Below are 21,106 nucleotides of genomic sequence, written 5' to 3'. Positions count from 1 at the left end.
CCAACCCTCAGTAATATATCCAGAGCTGGTAAAGGCCTCTGCAAATAGGGTTTGGGCTTCCTTTATTCCACAAATAGTTTACACAGCATGGACAAGCAATTATTTTGCTTTCCATTACAGCACTGACTCCTCAGCTTTCGGTACATTCTCAGCTAAAGAAACAGCATGGAATTTCCTATAATTGTGAAGGCTATAAAAGAGAAGATAAAGAAAACAAAATTTAAAATTTTCATCCATGCTCATGTAAGGCCTCAACTAAATCCAAGGTATAACCTCTTTGTTGGAGGGAGAGTCTCTCATTCATGGAAAACTAAGGGTTGTCCTGTAAATTTAATTTGAAAGAAAATCACAGAATATACTGAGTTGGAAGGGACCCTCAAGGATCCTCAAGTCCAGCTCCCAGCCCTCCACAGCACCATTCCCAAGAGTCACACCATGTGCCCAAGAGTATTTTTCAAATGCTTCTTGAGTTCTGTCAGGCTGGTGCTGTGACCACTGCCCTGGGGAGCCTATTCCAGTGCCCAAACACCCTCTGGGTGAAGAACCTGTTTTTAATATCTGCCCTAAAAAAAAACAAAATTGAAGTGTAAGGAACTAAATATTTAGAAACATATGTGCCTAGTTATGAAACTACAATTATAAGAAAGTGTTCTTGTGTAATGAGCTCTACATATCTGTCATACAGTGTTTTGATGTCTACAGTAGTTATTAGCTGAATATTTCCATTCTCAGAGCAACTGCCATTCTTGAAACTGATTGATGTTTATGAATAAAGCACTTTTATTATGTGTTGCCAACTTCTGAGGACCAATCTTACATGCCTACAAAGGAGTGATGATACCTGCTCTTTCTGGAGCTAATCACATCTGAAGAAAGTGAAAGGCTGAAAACATTGTGGGTCTTTTCTGAAAAACTTTAATGGCATTGTAGACTATTCTACTATAAAATAGTTGTATTCTTTTATCTGCCAAAAGTGACATGGGAGAAATAATTTTACTGGAAGAGATATGTTTGAATATAGGCAACTAGCCCTGTGAAATGGCTTGGCTTGAGGCAGTGAATTTATTTATGAGCTGATGAAACTGTGGTCTCAATTTTTCATTGTCTGGGTGCAAAACAGTCTTCTGATAGGGCATGCTGGCTGCAGAGTCTTCACTGACCTTTCATTGGTTTGTTTTAGGGGTTTGTGCTCTGCCCATTCCAGCTAAGACATCTGCAATTTCAGAGAAGAAAAAATAAAAGAAAAAGAAGAGAGAATGTCCCTCCAAGTGTTTATCTTCTTAAGGCCACACTGTCTTGCTAGGGCCTAGACAATCTCTAATCATGCTTTTAAAGTTTTTCAAAGGAGGAAAGCTGTAAGAAAACATTACAGGCAAGTTAGTGGTAAATATTGCTCAGAGAAAACTCAAGGTTTGTGGAGGTTTTGTACATTATTAAAATGTCTTCATCCTCATCCTGCCTTGTCCCTTAGAGACGTCTATAAAGGCATAGTGCCCTCTGGCTCCAGCAGGAGCTACCAGGAAATGGGAGCTTCTTGTGCTTTCCTCCCAAAATAAAGCAGAGAAAGAAACTGATGCTAGCCAACACTGGCCTATAATGTAATGTCTGAGCTCAGCTTGTAGGAGTGAGTTCAGCTGCTGACACTAACCTAAATGCACCAACAGGAAACCCCCAGTGACTGTATTTGTACTTTGGAAACCACCTAAAGATGGAAGATTGCTTGTCCAAAGACCTATCAGGTTCTGTATTAAAATTAATAAGGCAAGTCTTGAGCTGAAGAATCCCCCCAAAAAACTGTTTTCTGCAGATAGAGTGAGAACCCAGATGTTCTCTAACTCATTATTTGATCACCAGATTATAGCTGGTCCTACAAAAATCACATCCCATCTAGCCCTCAGTATGAACAGCTCTAAGTTTTGCTCTTGATCACATAAGTCTTTGTCTGCTCAGATGCTTTTGTGTCAGAGTCAGAAACAGCAAAGTGAAATTCTCAAAAGCCCCCATGCTTTGCGTCTTTTCCCAATCCTACCCTGGTAGCAGCAGCCTGCTTCCCAGATATCTCAGAAGACTCTGGTATGGCCCCTCTTTCCAAATGATGGCACAGCCCACCAGGTACAGACACATGCAGATCCCCATGAACAGCCAAGGTAGGTAGTTTCCATTTATTGCTGGGAGGAAAAAAGTGTCAAGTAACTTCCTACTCATCCTATGGCGAGCAGAGTAGGGCTGTGTGCTTCAGCTACCTTAGGTATAGCTATCAGTTCTCCTACTCTTGGTTGTGTGAGTCTTGAGAAATGGGAAGTGTTGAAATAAATGGCTATGATACACACAGTGTTGAAATAAACATTTATTTTAACACATTGTATGTGATGAGCCATTTATTTTAACACTTTTCACTTGAAGTGTTGAAATAACAGGTTTTATCAGGGGACGTGTCATCCACTGTTTTATGTATATGTGAATATGGAAATACATCTACTGAGTGTGCGTTTATATATATACTCACACAGATTATATGGATGTGTAATAATATGGTAGATGTGGATGTAGACACTAATGCACAGGCAAATATGGTGTTTTCTACTCAAATTGAGTCTTGTTTAAAAAAAAAAATTGCGTTTGTGACGTATTTTTAATGTATCTATGTATCTATAAATAGATCTAAATATATTGGTACATAAAATTGTTTTTTACTAGGTAACAGCAACTGGATGAGAGATAAAATAGACAATAGACAAAATAGATAAACCTCAAAATAGGACAATTATTAACTTGGGTTATGTAAAGCAAGAAAGAAATAGTTCATCTGAGCTTTCTCATTATGTAGACCTGGTTTCTTTAGTTTGCTGTAGTTTCTGAAGTTCTGCTTCCCTTTTTGTGATGGACTTCTTATAAAAGTGGTTATTAAACAGCACAAGGTAGGAGTCAGGTTTTGTAAATGACCTGAAAAGTTGTTGTACTGCATTTTTCAGTAATTCTGGCTTTTTAAATACAATGTAGGAACCTCAATTCCCTGCTCAGCAGGCAGTCACGTCTCTTCCAGTGTGTCTTTACTTGTACTAAATTGCCTTTTTGTGGTGAGAATTGTGGATGTGCTGAAGCACTGGCACAGACACGTGGGCACACACCATCCTGGCTCCAGGGTCATGTTGACCGTGGTGGTTGTTATGGAGGTTAAAACCAGCTCAAACAAAGGTAGCACTGCCGAGGCTGACAGAGGCAAGGCTGCCTTGGAACAAATCTGTAAATAGCCAGAACCATTTCTACCATGCTTCAGGTTAAATGTCAGTCTCTGCATTGGAAAAAAAGGGCAGCAAGACCTACCCCATGATAAAGTGAACTACTCACATCTTTTGAGGGCAAGAATTCGGCAGGAACTCATTTGTCCCTTTCTGATGGCTGCAGTGATCTTGTCTGGTAACGGGACAATATTTTCTAAATGAGCGTTTTGTTGTCTCTTATGCTGGTCCTATTCACGTGTCCTTTTCCTTGCATTGTGTCAGGAGCTTGCCCTGGCTGTTAGCACTATTTTATTACCTTTTCATGACTGTTGCATCATTACTTGTTTGATTGATTAGCAGTGGCGCTCTCCGGGTAGCAGGCAAGGTTTGTCCTGGCCAGGGGAGGGTTGCAGTGCAGAAGGTTCCAGACCTCCCACTGCAGCACCAGCCCCACCACTGGAGCAGCTGGCTTGGGCTCCAGTCATGGGGGGCAGCAAGAGCAAGGCTAAGAAAGGGCTCCCTGAGCCAACCAAAGAATGTGGAAAGCATTCTGTCAGATAATTTCCAGCTCCAAGTCAAGCCAAAGTAGAAACCATGAGTGAAATTAAATAATGAACGTTTGATGGATTGCAACAGAAAATGCTTTGCTAGGTTTCATGCTGATGACCAGAAGTATTGACTTTTAGTGAATCTGTAGTTTTCAATGAGAGAGTGGCTTTGTTAGGAAATGTTTCACTGCTTCTTGCAGCATTCACAAAACAGTTTGTATCTGTCCTCTTGGTTTTTCCTACTGAAGTTTGATATGAGTGAAAATTCCCCCAGGTCTCCATGGATAAATAATATTTACAGATAAGAAAAATTTAATTTTTCCTTCTCTCTTTCTCTGATTCTAGCCTTTTTTTAATTGAGAGAATTCTCTTATGAGTACTAAACATTTATTGAATGAGAACTCTGGTGATTTTATGAATTTTTAGCCAAAAGAGCATAAATAATCATTTGTATTAATTTAAAAATGGTAAAATTAAATCCTAAAAAGGATGCTGATTTTTCTCTGTGATTATGGAAGTTCAAGATTTTTTTTTTTCTATTTGAGTACAATTTTTAAAAGGAAATATGAAGCAAAATTATTGCCTCTTTTTTCCACTCAGATTGGGTTCAATTGGGTTCAATTCTGTATGTATGAGAAACAGAACCACATCTGATGTAAGCTTTGAAATTAAGAGGAAGGGTCAATAGTTCCCAGAAGAACTATTGACACATTATCAGTGTATCAAGATAATCACAATATGCTGACAAAATTCCTGTCAGTTGATATGGTTTCAGGAGCAGAGATAGACAGTTGTTTCAAATCTGCACAATCATTAACTTTATTCTGAAGTCTTGTGACAAAGTCCTGAATGCTCTTTGCCTTGGTAGAGTTGGTGCATTGCCCATCACAACTTCTGAATGACATGAAACATGGGGTAGCCATTGGTTTGGAGGTGTAGGCTGACTGATGTGGAGATACTCCATAAAAGGACTGTTCCCTAGAATTCTCCATTGGTGCACGAACAACTAGAATGTTTGGTTGGAAATAGCCAGAGCCTGGGTAAATAGTACATTATTGTTAGTGAGTCTGACAAATGGCTATTAATGAGTAATAATGGGCTGGAGGACTGAGCAGGCAGGGAAATAGATGGGGAGCAGTGGGAAGAGTCATCTCTGGATCTTGAGAAGTGCTGGGCTGTGCAAGGTCTCCATCCTGCTCTTGCTTTCTGGGAACTTCCTGTATTTTTTAGTGCTCTAAATATTGTGTGTCCCATTTGCAGACCTCATAACAACTGTGGATAGTCTTTCTCTCTAAACACGTCTGTTCATTGGGTTTTCTTCTGCATATAAATGCATTCTCTGGTCATTTTGAAGGATGTGTCTGCTACACTGTTTCATTAAACTGCAGCGTTATCAGGTAATTGTTTAAACATAATGCCATAGCACTATCAAAAGGAAAGGTGAACTAATGGCATTTGCAAATGTCAGGGATTATCTTAACACTTTTATTATAGTTTATAAAAAGTAGGTTCGGGGCATTCCATGGCAATTATTTCCACAGAAATTGGTTATTTAAATAAATTGCTAATTATCTGGATATGACAGTACTGAAAACCCTGCTAATGAGTTATTTGATAAGTGTAGCTTATGGTGGCCACCTACAGGTGGCAGAAAGAAAGAACGAGCAGAATAATTGCAGTCAGAAGGAACGTGATGCAAATGGTTTGTGTGTAACCTGCAAGTTTCCCCGGACTGTCTGCAAATGCAGATTATGTAAAGTACTTTGATCACCAGTGTTGGGCAGTATGCAGAAAATGTCTTAAAGAATTGTGTTTTCTGGGCTTTTTTCCTGATCTCCAAACTTTCTTACCTACTTACTTTCCAAAGCATTGGATTGATATCTGCAGTGCCTGGACTTTTCCAGACCATTTTCCTTGTATAATGCCAAGTTTGTTATTTGCTGCCATTATTTGGGTTCCTTTGTCATCAGCATGATTAATTTTAGCAGTCTGGAGATATCCATGTCAGTTTTCTTCCAAGAAGATATTTACAGAGGGAGGAAAGGTGATTTTTTTCTTAGATTTGGGGGCTTACATTTCTTAGCAGCACAGACTTTAGCAGTGACTTATTAGTAAAAAATTAGGTATCAGCTGCTTCTTCTGTGTAATATTTAGGCTCAGTGGTTTAAATCTCAAATTTGTAACATAATATAATGCAAATTAAAAAATAATTTTACTTGAAAATGCACAGTGTGGGGAGAATTGACCCAAATTCATATTTATTCCATCTAGTATCCATAGATACAAGAATTTGGTGGTTTGGGTTGATCAACTATGCGAAGATATGAGAGTTTGCTCTCCTTTAAATTCTGTTTCTGTTGTAGAGAAACATATATAGAGTTTGATGAAGACCATTGAGACTGTTTCAAGATTCAGTCTCAGTTTGAATTGACTCTGTTGGCTGTTTTTTAATTGACCTGGATCATCTTTACTAAAAGGCCTCATTAGAGCTGCTGCATATATGCACTGAAAACTTTAAACTGTCAAATTGGTCCAATATTTTGCAAGTGAGAATGTAGCCCACTATTCAAGATATCTGAGATTATTTTTCTCCCATTGGTGGATCACTGGGATCAGAAAATCTGTATTGCTTCTGCTAGGAATTCCCAAAGCTCCTGGGTTGCCTGAAACTTAACACCAGGCTTCTTGAAGGTTTGGCTCTCAAGCCTCAACCTAGTGAAGATCTTTGGTGTTTGACAGGATCAAGTCCTCTCAGGACTCCTAGTACTTATGAAGTCATGATAAAACATGTCTTCTAGCATTGGTAGAGGGTTTTTTACTTCCTAAGAAAAAATTAGCAAACAAATAAGCAGGTATGTTACCTTTCATCAGTTTGTCATCAGCCTGCCATCCTCAGTGGACAAGAACAGCTCTGCCTACCTGTGCTGATGAGGGAGAGATGTTTGATTGATGTATGTTCTGCTTCTCCTTCATGTTGTGTTTTCACTATTGGATTTCTTTGATTGATAGTCCAAAAAGTCTTACCTTTTATTAAAAAAAAAAAAAAAAAAAAAAAAGGTAAAGAAAGCCAAAGCTCTTTGTTTTAAGGCAAGAAAAAGGTCAGGGACTTTCACATCTTACAATTATTTCATTGTTTATGTCTTTCTAAAATAGCAAATATCTCTTCCATAATGAATGAGATTTGAAAGAGTAGCTTTCAACTCAGAGTAGCATGTCATCTCCACGAGCTATTTTTCTGTCTTTCATTTTTATATCTCACTCGCCTGCCTGAGGTCTTGATAAATGGACTTTGTTTATTAAATCTCATTATTGTACAGCAAGGTAAATGATAGCCACATCTAGCATCTGGTAGCAGCTGTAGCACTTCTATCAGGAGAGTACCATATCAGCAGTTTCCTCAGCTACGGGTGCTTAACTAGTGGAATTACAGATCCCAACGTGTCAAAGTATGTAGTAGATGCTTATCTTTTAGTATGTGAGCTGTCTTTCAAATGCATGCTGGATTTTGACCTCAGCTTCTTAAATACCATTGGATTTATCAGAAAACGTTCTGCAAATTCCCACTACTACTTTCAGATCCTTTAAAATTTGGCATTAAATCTCCTTTATTTCAACCTTTTAAAAACTCCTTCTCCACAAATCTCTGTAATGGAGTTTATTACATTCCTATGTACTTGTATGAAAATGCAGGAAAATAGAGACTGTTAGTCAAATTGAGTGTTCATTTCCTTTTTTTGTTGTTGGTTTTTGTGGGTTTCTTTTGGTTTATTTTTTAATTTGCCTTTTTTTAAAAATAGCTTGAATTTCTACTGTTTTTATTATTTGCCTTTTTTTTCCCCTTTAATCTGGTAGGTTGTTTCACCATTTCATTAGGCAGTAGGATTTCTATGACAAGTAAATCACATTGTATTCCAGCCCAGCAGCTTTTCATAGAGAAGGGGAAGCTTCTGAACTGTTGATGGAAAGTGTAAGGGAGAACGGCTGCAGCTTGTTCCGTATGACTCAGACTAATAAAAAAATGCTGGGATGAATGGTGAGACCTTAGTGAACCCTCTGATTGTCATTACATCCATTTATTTACTCTCATCAGAAGCACTTCTGAAATGTTTTTAAATTCATTTGGGTGAATTATAAATGAATGGAATACTTTTGCAATCATATCAATTTATCACTAATTTACTAATCACCAAATGTAAGTAATAACTCATATTATGAATATCAAATTCAGCTGGTACTAAAAGGTACCTATGTTCCATAATAAATTCTAAGTCTCAGTGCTAATTCTGCTAGACTTCATTGAATCATATACTTGATTTCTTTGGGCTGAGCAAAGGCCTTTCTGATTACCTATTGTGCTGAAACCTTAAATAAATTGTTGGTCCTTTTCCTGTACTGACCATGTACAGAGACATTTAAGTGAGAAGGGGGCTAATTATATTCTGGAAATATTTTCTTGTGGAACTCTTTGCTACAAGGTATCTTTAAGGCCAAGGGTCTACAAACCTTTAAACCCCAATGAAAGCAAACTCTTAAAAGTTACATTGGGATTTTATTGTATGAACCTTCATGCCTCCAAGCAGATTGGGAAGAAATTTCCTTATAGCCACATGATTTCAGAGTTCCCAGTGTCTGTGTTCTTTCACCTTTCTAAAAAACAGCTACCTCATCACAGTGAGATTCTGGAGCTCTGTCAGCCTGAAAGCAATGTAGCAAGTCTGATGCTTACTTCTAGCTTCAATTTTGAAAACTGAGTATTTGAAGTATTTCCTGAACTACTGTTTTTGATGAGATTACTTTCAGTGGTTTTGGCTGTGTAGTGTATGTTTTGGCCTGTATACCTTCCAAAAGGCTTTATTTTTAAATCTGTCAGAGCAAACAGCATGATTTCCATTTCTTTTCCCTCAAGCATTTCTCTAAGGCTGGACCATTAATTATGTCACAATATTTGCTCTTTGGACACTTAGCAGTCATCCTCTTTTAAAGAATTGTTCTGTTCCTTTCAAACACATTACAATCAATCCAGCCCAAACAATGGGAGATAGTCCCTAGTGTCATAGGGAAAGTTCCTGCTCAACTGCACATCCTTTCTGTGATCTGTTCAGTTAGGATCTTTGATGCTTTAAAGCAGTTTTGGTGAGATTTCACATTTTTACCTATCAGACTCTATTTTTCCTGAAGACATATCAGTAGTGCATGTTGGGTTAGGCTGTCCCTTTCAGGTGCATTAGGTTTAGTTGCTGTTACCTCATTCAGTATTGAGAGGGGAAGAAAACTTCCTGACAGCCACAGCCATACAGGTCCTCTGGGAGTGATGTGTCCTCTCTTACACTATTGTTGTCCAATGATGGCATCAAATTATCCTAAAGCTTCTCTAAATTAAGTAGAAATTTTAATAATGTGGGGGTTATCTAGAGAAATCCCAACTACCCTAAAAAATAACTGGAAGTGTCATGTATCTATGCTGTACATCATTTAATGAGCAGCATCTGTAGGCATTTTTTAATATTTGCATACCATCAGTAGAACGTAGTCAAAACAGATACATTGCAGACACAGTGTATTCAGACTTTAATCATAATCCTCTAAATATAGCAGGGGGGTGTCTGAGTCAACCTCTATGTACCATTTGAAATACGAGCTCCAGTTTTGGAGATATTGTCATAAATGAATATACTTTATTCTTCTGAGAATTTGAATATCATATTAATTGTTAGATGGGGCTTACTTAAAGAATTATCTGAATCGACAAACATCCAGAAGGGGAAACAAATAAAATACAAAATTTCAAGTGCAGTGAAATAGCACTTTTAAACCATTTTTAGTTGAATATAAATTAATGAGAAGTTTGCTCTTACTTGGACAACATTTAGGTTAAAAAAATCAACCTGATTCTTTATGTAGAAACATAGAACTCTTTATCTACAGTGTACTGCATGGTAAAGTATTGCTTTCTGTCTCAGACATTGTTGGTCTTTGTTCTGAGCATCAGCTGAAATGTTCAAGCTAACTGCACTGTTTATTCAAATGTTTCTGCAATTCTCGGTATTCCAGACTCATGCAGAATTTGCCTTACAATGTTGATACCACTTGAAACCCACTTGGTGTCAGTTTGTGAATGAATATAACCTCTGCACTCAGAATCAGGTGTTAGTTGCTGATGTTGCTGACCATGAGGGTGGTTGGGATGTGCTAACCCAGTGCCTGGTTTTCTGTAGGAAATGCTATCCGGCCCATCGCCCTCCGCGCAGTGTCTGCCATCGCCCGCGCTCTCCCGGGATTTCCCATCTTGGCAACTGGAGGCATCGATTCTGCTGAGGCTGGGCTCCAGTTTCTACACAGTGGAGCTTCTGTCTTACAGGTACCACTTCTTTAAAATGTTAAAAGTAACTGTGATTAAGATTGTAATGGATCTGCCTTTCAAACATTTGGATAGTGTGGTGTTTCTACCATTGAAAAGAAGTTCATGTTTTTAACTTCATGCTGCTTGCTAAGAAACATTCATTTCACATGGAGGAGGAAGAGGAGTTGCCAAAAGAAAACTTTGGGTATTGCAATACCAGTCTGAGAAAAAGCTAACCATGAGTTTGTTAGTACTTATTATCTCAGGATTAGATGATTTAAAATTGAAACATCTCTCTCCCTTGTTGTACAAACAGGGTTGACACAGAATTAAGCTTGACCTATCTGTTCTTCTTGTATTATCAGTTCTTCTTTTCTGCAAAGAGCCTTCTCAAGGTGAGAGGGCTTCCAAAGGGTCCTAGGTTGGTCTCACAGGGATCCAGTTTAAAGTAACTTTTGTTTGTCCAGACAATTGTGTCCTTTCAGGATGTTCATTGAAACAGGAGCTGTAGCGCTGCACCCGCTGCATGAGGTGCTGGTGTTGGTCTGCAGTGAGGTGTGAGCTGCATTCAGCAGTGCAGGCTGTTTGCATTGCCTGAGGGTTGGTTTGAGCTGCATGGTTGGTTAGTCCCTGCCATGGGAGGAAGCCTTGGTGGCCTCTATTACAGGCACCAGGAAATTGGCCAAAATTCATTCCCATCCCTGCTCTGCTGGGCGTGGCAGGGCACCATTGCAGCGTGTGTGTTAGAATGGCTAGGAGCAGGTGGTCTTCATGTTATATTGTTCCACTGTATATTGTTACATTCTGGTAGATGTTGGGTCCCTTTATCTGTCTGTCCCACCATAGACAACAGCAGCTGTGGATCCTGTGAATATTGGCTTTGTGTCACTCCATGGGATGGCTAGAGTGGTTTCATTCCCACAATTCACTTTGGCATTGAAATTAGATTCAGTGTGACCATCCTTTTGATACAGCTACAGTGGCTGCTGTGGTTAGTCATTTGTTTGCTATGTTTCACCAAAAAAGGGAAAAAAAAAAAAAAAGCCAGCTCAGTATTTTGGTTTGGTTGGGTTTCTTAATGCACATCAAAGTTAGCATCTCTGGAAGCTGAAGCAGAAGGTTGTCCTTTTTTTATAGATTCACTATGTTCCTTGGATTTATTAGCACCATTTCCTTTTTCTTTTTTTTTTAGTTGTATTAAAGTGATTCAGACTTTTCCTTATCATGGACAGATAAAGTTTGAAAAAATTTTGAGTTTGAAAGTTTAAAGTTTGAAAAACATTGTCTGAGAGGCTTCTTCCATATGAACACTAAGTAGTGGTGCAAACTACAGGGCAGTATTTGTCTACAAAAAAAAAGTAGGATTGACAAGGAATTTTTTTAATGCATTAGATGCATTTCATTTGTTATTGCTAATATAGCTGCATTTTCAATTGCTTTGTCTGCAGCAATGTTACATGATCTGAACTACACAGAATGAAATTATTTTCTGTTCTGTGCCTGCTGTATCTGTTTCTGGATGACTAAAAATCAAGGGGTTTAATGTCACTCTTGCACTTTTATTTTATATAGCTTGTGTAGCTGTTTTGGTTTACATTCTTTCTTTTCTTTTCCTCTTCATTTTTCCCAATGGTAATGGGAAATTCTGAAACCTAACTTCATGCAGACATCCCAGTCAGTGCTTGAGAGAAAGACTATTTGACTTATAAGACATTAATTATTGTTTTCTTTTTAGTAGTAATCATATTCTCTGAAACTGGCTTCCACAAGTGACTTGGATCTATACAGATCGTTTGCCCTTTACAGAATAATTTCTCTGTTCAACAAATTTTTCCCAGAGATGCTGAAAAAACTCTTATTTTGTCCTTAAGTTAAACTTGGTGAAACCTAAGTCACCTCTAGAACTGATTTTAAACTCCTCTGGATCAAAAATATCCTCAGTTTGAGTGGTTTCTTTCTGTTCCACTAAAGTAGGGAAGTAATTTCAGATAAATGGATTCTAAAGTGTCTGTGTAAGTAAGGATCTGAACTAGTTCCATTGCATCCATTTTAAAATAAACTTTTAGTAAGCTTCATGCAAGATTGTGAATACAGGCCATAAGTCTTTCTCTCATGATGGGAAGGACAGATGGAAGGGAGAAGGAAATGAGTAATCTCTATAGAAAGTTGTAGAAGAAATGCACTTACTGGGACTAGACTGAAAGGTATTTGCTTCTCAGATGAGACACGTTGTGATAGACAGAAGACACCCTTATCTTATCCCACAGATCATCTTTGGACCCCAGTTAGGATTATGAGGATCGTTTCCATTGTTCTCCTTCTAAACAAGGTCACACAAATAGCCAACTAATATTCTTTTCCCTGAATCCCAATCTCTCTCACATGTCCTTGGTGTCAAATACCCAACTTGCTCCTTCAGCAGCCATAACGTCTGTTGCTTACAGCTTTGACATTCACTTCTGCTTTCTGACACACAGAGTGAGTACAGAATTTGCAGGTAATATCAAATGAAGTGATCCACTGAATGATTCAGTATGTAAGATTCACTGCATACCAAGTCCCTGAGTTAAGCAGGTGGGAGCTGGGACTGTACTGGGGAGTTCTGTGTGTGTCCCATAGCCTTATCTAAAGTACCTGCTTTGGATACTGTTGGAGGTGGTTCTGAAGAGATAGGCTTACATTTTGTGACCTCACTTCACATTTCCAAAGCCACGAGGACGCCTTGTGAGTGATCCAGAGGCAGGAAGCAAGCAGCCTGGGCTTTGGCAGTGATGGAGTGACCTCTGTGCCCAGCTGTGCCACAGAGGCAGTGTGCTTCAAACTGGGCTGTGTCCCTGCTCTCAGCACCCTGCTCCCCAGCAGGGCTTGCAGAGGGTGGGGCTCTCAGGTCATCAGCATTAACCATGTCCCACACTGCAGAGTAGCACAGCTGTACTGGTCTACGGAGCCCAGCTGGGGAGCCTGGGATGGCAGCACCTGCTGGGCCCCTGGGCTTCCCTCCCTTGCATCCCAACAAGAGTCCTGTGTCTCCTCTGCCGTGGGAGCGGGATGCTCATGGCCTAGGATGATAAGGATGCTTTGTGTGAGTGGATTTAATTGCAATGTAGCACATCTGTTAGAGGAAAGGCTTATGAATAATAAATGTTCTTCCATTAAAAGCAAGATCAGGTTTTCTTCTTCAGATATTTTACCTGCAATCGGTTCTCCATTATTTTTTCCAACTGCTTTTATTTTTAAAACACAGGGATTTATTTTCCATTTGCAAAATTGTTGTACACAGGCATGCAAGTCAGGAGTCAGGTGGTAAGCCGTATTTTGCTGTATGCCACAACCACCTCAAGTGGTATTAAGCAGGTATATTAGGAAATGGTGTGGGGAGTTTCAGTAATCAAAATATGTTCTATCCCCTGCTTTAGAAGATGGAGGGCAACTCCTTAGTATTGTTTCTCACAAAAAGGTTTGGATGTAAGGAGTTTTGCAGCAGGTGTGGAAAACAAACTAGGTTATTGTAGTCAGTAGTAGCTGGGCTTAAGATTTTTTACAGTAATTTAACAGAGAATTCTTCCCCTTCCTGGATTTCAGAAATACTTGCAGAAAGACCCCTCTTGTTTTTTAATTTCTCGCTGAAGATGCTGAAACAGTTCAGTCATTCTTCAGCTGATTCCACAACACTATAGTTTTTTTAACATACCTGAATTACCAACCTCTTTTTAGTAAAGGCATGAAATTAAAAAAAAAAAACAAAAAAGGGGAAAAAAAACATAAAAAGCAACCACTATTTTAATATGGAGATAATCCTGCCCTCAATGTATACAAGGAACTCCTGGAATGTCTGGAAGCCCCTTTCTGTGATGCATGTCATTATTACCATTTTCCAGTGAGGCTGAGGTATTTTGTTTCTAATTTAAGTAAGCTTTTTTTAAAGCCCTAATTTATCAAAATTAGATGTATATCAAATTTTTTTGCATGTTTTGCAATGTGTTTGTGATTTAACCTGTCACTCTAATGTTTGTTAGATTTTTGCAAGGTTTTGAAAGAGCCATACATTTTTTAAAGTCATCTTGCTGCAGGAAATTAAAATGGGAAACAATTATAGAAAATTCCAGCGGAAAGAGAAAATGCATTATGGAAAAAGCAATAAAAGCGTAAAAATATTAAAGTAAAAATCACTTCACAGTAGCCTGTATGATTCAATTGTAGATCAATATTGTGTAGTTAATGCATTAGCAGTAGAGCATTAATTTGCAATTACAGTAGGTGATCTGATCCTCTGTGTTCTGTCCATTGACATAAATGACCTTTTGTTGAAAGAGATTCTGTAGTCATTATTTCTAGCAGATGTAACTGAAAAAAAGAGGTAGACCAAAGGGGTACTTTCTAAAGTATACTTGTTTCATGGTAGAACCTTTCAGCATTTTATTCTGGTGTGGAATACTTTGTTCATCGGGAATATTGCTCATTTTCATGTAAAGAATAGGGATTCCTTTTCAAATAAATGTCTTTTCTCACAAAGTGGGGCATCACACACGTCCTCTGTTGCAGACATGCATGTCTGTAAGGTTTTCTACCCAGCAATGATTTAAAATCCACCCATGGAATGCTGCATCTCAGTGGGACAGCTGTGGCTTTGCCCTGGGCCCTTTTACAAATCCAGTTTCATCCTCCCTCACCTCCTCTTGGCTGGGATGCAGTGCCCTGCAGTGCTGTCCCTGTGCCCTGCAGAGCTGTCCCTGTCCCTTGCAGTGCTGTCCCTGTCCCTTGCAGTGCTGTCCCTGTGCCCAGCAGTGCTGTCCCTGTGCCCTGCAGTGCTGATCTGTGCCCTGCAGTGCTGTCCCTGTACCCTACAGTGCTGTCCTGTGCCCTGCAGTGCTGTCCCTGTGCTTTGCAGTGCTGTCCCTGTGCCCTGCAGTGCTGTCCCTGTACCCTACAGTGCTGTCCTGTGCCCTGCAGTGCTGTCCCTGTGCTTTGCAGTGCTGTCCCTGTACCCTGCAGTGCTGTCCCTGTGCCCTGCAGTGCTGTCCCTGTGCCCTACAGTGCTGTCCTGTGCCCTGCAGTGCTGTCCCTGTGCTTTGCAGTGCTGATCTGTGCCCTGCAGTGCTCTCCCTGTGCCCTGCAGTGCTGTTCCCTGTGATCTGAGGAAGAACAAAACCATTCTGGAAATGGGACAGCCCATGACAGGAAAGCAATAGCAATGAGTTTTGCCTAAGATAAACTCTCCCTCCAACCTGGAACACAAGTGGTTTTTGTGAGACTGCTTGTGGTTTTTTAATATTTTCAACAAGCCTTCTTGTTGGTACCTCTTTGGAACAGAAGTCTCAAGGGATTCGGGACAATTTGATTATTATTTTTTCTTCAGCAGGCTTTTTACTGAAGCATTTAGTGGAGAGATTTTTATAACAGCAGGATGGCCCTTTGTGTGTGAATAAACAGACTTTTCCATCACAAAATCGTGGGACTTGATCTATGAGACAGTATTGTTATTGTATTTGTGCAAATGGGAAACCCTGTAAGGAACTCCCTTTTTTTATGGCTACAGAATGCAAAGTGGAGATCTGGTTCTCCATGCACTTCATTACTCTTCTTTTTAGCCTGTGCCAGTGTCTGTTGAAGTCAGTGAAGACTCTGATACCTTAGTTAAGTGAGGATTAGATCAGGCCAAAAAATTCTCATCCTGGAATTAGTGTTCATGCCATTTAATGCAGAGTGAAGAACTAAAAGACTTTCAGATCATGGGAGGAGGGAGTGAGGGAGCTGGTCCTGTGTTTTAAAATCCCAGGTTAAGTTTCTACTGATAACCATTGGGAAAAAAATACTTTGTTTTGCAATGAATAGCCATGATTTTGAATGCAGACAAAGAGTCCTTTGTCTCAGCCCTGTATGAGGAGGTTGGAGTCGGGTGGATGGCTGCAAGTCTCAACCCTGCATGCCACAGGGTGCCATGGTGTGGCACAGCAGGGCTGTGCTTCTCCTGCCTGCACTCCCAAAGAGCCCATCCCTTTCTCTGCCCCTTTCTGTCCTTACCCCAGCACATGGGGCTCTGTGCCAGGCAGAGTGCTCCAAGGGCAGATGAGCCCAAGGACAGGCACACTTGGGCACCAACTGGGCATGGGAGGTTGCTGACACCAGCTGTGGCTTTAGGGGTAGAAGAACAAAACCTTTCTGTACAAATCTGTCCATGACACAGAGAAGTTATGGTGCTAGACGTGATTCTTCTCTCATGATAAAAATTGATGAAGGAAGACTAGGTTGCTGGATGCAGTGTCAGGCTACCAAAATGATAAGAGACAAGATTCAAGGGATGGTACTTTGGACCCACCGAGATTTTTAAGGAAAAAAATGCCACTTAAGGCAAAACCACTTTTCAGATGTAAGTTCTTTGATTGAGATAAGTGTAGTCTCCTGTAGAAAGAGCAGCTTTTAGTCTGTATTTACAGAGAAACTTGATAGGTATTTGTACATCCATTTGAGTATCTTCCATCACATTTGAGCTTTTGTGGTCATTTTCACTGAAATTTGCCAGAAGGGAGAAAGTGTTTTACTCTAACAAATTTTGAGAAACAGAAAAGGCAGAGGAGAGAGAGTGGCTACATTCCTTCACTGTGAGCACAAGCACACTATGAGCTCCCCTTCATTAGACCTCTGAGAACCCGCATGGGACGGCGCTGTTCGGGCTGTGTCAGCCACAGGAAAGGCTTTAATTGGCAGTCACACCTTATTAGACGTCAGAGAACCCAACCAGGAGACACAGAGCTGCTGGAAGCCAGGTATCATTAGCTCCACTGCTTACAGAGCCATGCACTGAGAAAAGTCTTCAATGGTTAGAGCACTGAATGGAGTGGCCATTCTCTGCAGAGATGAAATTTGCAGTACATGCAGAAACAAAAGAGGGAACAAAGTGCTGTTTGAACATGTCGACATAAAATCCTAAGAGTAATGAATGTGGAAGGGAGAAAAGAGGTGGGACAGACATACCCAAGAATTCACTTCTGAAAACATTTCATTATTTTCTGTTTTCTTCCTAGCCTAGTGCTAATTACAGAAATTCAACCTGTTCTCAACTGTCTGTCTTTGCTAATAAAACAAAAAGTAATTAGAGGACTTGCTCCATTACAGACGATTGGGAGAGAAATTGCTAATTGATAGTGAGAATCTTCTGTGAGAATTTCTTTTAGAAGAAATCAGAATTTGCCAAACAAAAACAATCTATAAAGTTTTTTTTTTGTTATAGTTGTAAAAAACATCAAATTAGAACAGGTTTTCATTATTGATTCTTACATATTATTTTACCACTTTTAATGAAAAGTTGCAATATTCAAATCAGTACATTATAAAGTTACAGACTAAATTTAACACTTATAATGCCTTTTATTTGATGCAGTTTTGCATTAGTTCTACATTTTATTTGGAGCTGCTTACGGGAATTATCTATTAGCTTTCCTTTATTTCTGCTCATTTCACCAGCTATAAAATGAAGTCTGCATAGATAGGATTGTCATTTCATAAATTTGTAAGAATGAATTAAAGCTTATTCTGTAACAATTGCTATTTGTCATTCTCATAATGAATTCTCATGCAAAGTACAGTAAATTCACGAATACAAGCCGCACTGACTATAAGCCGCATCTCTGGGTGTTGGCAAATATTTCGGTTTTTGTCCATAGATAAGCCGCACCCGAATATAAGCCGCTTTGTCGTTCGCAGCGAGGACCCGCGTGCAATTATTAACAGAAGCGCGGGAGGGCGGGGTTTACTGGCTGAGCTAAGGCTGTGCAGGCTCGGCCCGCTAGGGGCCGCTGACGGGGCCAGGTGGTCCAGCACGGTGCTGCAGCTCGGGGCCGGCCGCCGCTGCCTCTGGGCTCGGTCACCCCGGGTCGGCGCTGCCCCGCGGTGGCAGGCAGGGACGGAGCTTCTCCTGCTCCTACGGCAGCGGCGGCGGGCGGGGACGGAGCTTTCCCGCGCCCGTGGCGCCGGCAGCGGGCAGGGACGGAGTTTCCCCGCTCCTGCCGCGGCGGCGGCGGGCGGGGACAAAGCACCCCGTCGGCTCCCCGAGCCGCGGCAATGGCTGCGCGGGGCTCCCGTCGGCTCCCCGGGCCACAGCAATGGCTGCGCGGGGCTCCTGTCGGCTCCCCGGGCCGCAGCAATGGCGGCGCGCGCTTCCCCCCCCTCCCTGGGCCGCAGCAATGGCGGCGCGGGCTTCCCCCCGCCTCCCCGGGCCGCAGCAATGGCGGCGCGGGCTTCCCCCCGCCTCCCCGGGCCGCAGCAATGGCGGCGCGGGCTTCCCCCCGCCTCCCCGGGCCGCGGTAGGGGCGGCCCGGGTCCCCCCTCTCCTCCCCGGGCTGCGGCAATGGCGGCGCCGGGCCCCCCCCCGTCTCTCCCCTGGGCTGTGGCAGAGGAGGAAAGAGAGCTCTCCCGCCTCTCTCCCCGCCCCCCGTGCTGCCTACAGGGAGCCAGGCTCCACCCGCGGTGCAACAGAGTAGCGATTTGTAACAATCGCAAAATGCCGACTTTGCAGCTGCTCGGCTCAGCACTCTGGCAGGCACTTCTGAGGTTGTATTAGCCGCTCCTGATTATTAGCCGCATTTCCGGTTTAGGAGCAAAATCTTAGTCAAATTGGTGCGGCTTGTATTCGTGAAATTACTGTAGTTTCAACTATCACTATATGGTAATAATTATTTACTAACAATTAGGTCTCAATTGAGCATCAGTTCAAATGCTGTCCTACAGCGGTCACTCCCTTATAGCAGGGGATTTTTTCTCCTGGGAACACTGGGTCTGCTCCCCTTTCCTGCTCTGTCTGGGTGTCTACCCTGCTTCCCTGGCTCTGGCAATGCCTTAAGAATTGAGGGGATGGGAAGAATAATTGCTTTGGCACTATGTCTTTCCCCATCTCTCCCAAGGATCCACAATATTGCTTGTCCTTTGAAAACCCAGTACTGCTGCACCTATTTTTAATGTGGGTTCACACTATTGATGTGGATTCATGCTGCTGCTCTCTTGCATGAACATGCACAGAGCTGTTCCCATGCAGATGAAGCACACGGTGTGAATTGACACTGAATGAGTTTTGTTTGAAGTTTACAAAGTAAATGCAGCATGGAGATGACTCTTCACAAGAGGCTTGGTTAATTGTTGATGGAATTACAGGCAAGTTTTATTCAACTCAGGTTGCTTTCAGACATGAAGCTCTGTTGTAGACTGAGTTCTCTTGAGTACATGTGGAGGTGACTGGAGATTGACTCTGAAACCGTACTCAGATCCTTGTTGGATATTGAAAATAAATAGAAGGCAAGATAAACACAGTGGAAAATGTTGTTTCTTTATTCCTTTCTGCCATCTCAAATAATACTGGGGAAAATTCTTGTGGGGTTGATTTTTTAATTTTATTTTTAATGTTATATGTGTTGTAACTGCAGGGGACTTGTTTTCCAAAAAGGGAGAACATAAAACTTATAGTATTGCAAAGTTCTGCCATCAGAGAAGTTCTTCTTGGAAACATTGTCAGTCATACAAACAAAATACACGTTTAAGAAATTTTCTTTTTTGTATCATAGCAGCTTTGTTGATCATTCAGTTCAGAGGCTGTACCTGGCAGTGAAAGGAAGAAAGGGAAAGCAAGCAGTGGAAGAGGTTGTGCTCAGGGAAGGCAGGGTCCTGCACTGCTCAGATAGGGCTTGGTGCTGGGCTAGCTGCAGTTTGGTCACTGGCTTTTTGCTTTTCCCAGGGGTAGATAAGTGGGTTTTCCACCCAGGAAGGAGGGAGCAATATGTTTTTTTTCCTGTTAAGGCACAAGCCCCCTGACACAGCTTGATCTGCCTGATGAGGGATTCTTTTATCCATGCAATTATAACAAAAGAAACAGAGAAAGCATTCATTTTGTAAGCTGGCATTTTGGAGGCTGGCAGTACATTTAAGAAAGGGTTTAACTTCCTTCAATATCATGAGTTATGTCGCTGCTTTTCTTGCTGATATTTGTTATTTGGACGGAGATAGGTAAAACAATCCCTAAGGAAACATGGAAGTGGGTTTTTATCTCTGACACGAAGGATTCACAGGGTCAGAACTATTTTGTTCACATGAATCTCACTCTTCAATGGACACAGCAGCTGCTGCACAAATTTGTACAGGCAAGCTGATAGAGGATGAAAGTAATTTTAGCTGAAATATAATGTGAGAGTACTAGAGGGAAAGACTCACAAGGATGAGGGGTTAATCATTGCAGGATTGAATTGAGGTTCCAAGATAGAAAAATTGCTTTTCTGTTTGATTTTGAGAGGTCTGCAGCTTTCAAAATGCTGGTCACAGAAGGATGTCCCTCAGTAGATGGTTCTCATTAGAATTTGTTGAAAATTTTTTTGAGGGAACTGTTTTTCATTGACAAATTTCATTTAATCAAAATAGATCTCAAGTCCCTGCTGTGTCTGATTCAGAGTGTCCTGGGATAAACACGGAAAGTCTACCCTGGATCTGTTAGGCGTTAGTGAAACTGAATATTGTCAGTGATGAGGAAATAGTTATTATCACAGGGAAGTTTAAGCATGGAAAAGTTTTCCAGTTTAGAGTGATAATCAAAATTCTGAAAACGTATGGAATTAGCACATTTAAAGGAAAAAAATTATTTGGGTGAATCAAATCTATTTCAGTCTTTTTGCAACATATTTTGGTTTTGACCTTTTCATTCCAATTAACTTGGATTGCAAAACAGACATTTTCAAGTTAAATGGAGCCATTGCATTTCATGTTGTCAAACAGCACATATTGGTATTTCTGAAACTATTTTCCACACTATTTTCAGAACACCATTCTTTTCTGAAAAGCAGACTTTCCTAGAACTACACTCATCTCTGACAAACACACCTTTCCAAAAATGTTGATCAACTCACTTCTAGAGATGATTCTGTTCCTGTTGGCCTGCTCTCAGAAAACAAAAACTTAAAAACACTGCTGTGTAATGATGCTTGATGACTTTTATCTTCAAACCACCAGATCTGAGTGACTTA

At 40.8% G+C, this 21,106-nt stretch overlaps 1 protein-coding gene across 2 annotated transcripts in view; it reads left to right on the top strand.

Moving 5' to 3' along the window:
- DPYD (dihydropyrimidine dehydrogenase) overlaps positions 1–21,106 on the top strand; it is a 341,070-nt gene that overhangs the window by 265,935 nt on the left and 54,029 nt on the right. For both annotated transcript variants that reach the window (XM_033067795.1, XM_033067796.1), the window contains exon 19: positions 9,985–10,127. In XM_033067795.1, the coding sequence (XP_032923686.1) occupies positions 9,985–10,127 (143 nt within the window). The remainder of the gene's footprint in view (positions 1–9,984; positions 10,128–21,106) is intronic.

The sequence above is a fragment of the Catharus ustulatus genome, chromosome 9, assembly GCF_009819885.2.
Source record: "Catharus ustulatus isolate bCatUst1 chromosome 9, bCatUst1.pri.v2, whole genome shotgun sequence".
NCBI lineage: Eukaryota > Metazoa > Chordata > Aves > Passeriformes > Turdidae > Catharus > Catharus ustulatus.
Note: the sequence above shows the minus strand (reverse complement) of the source record. Positions and strands in the feature narration are given on the sequence as shown.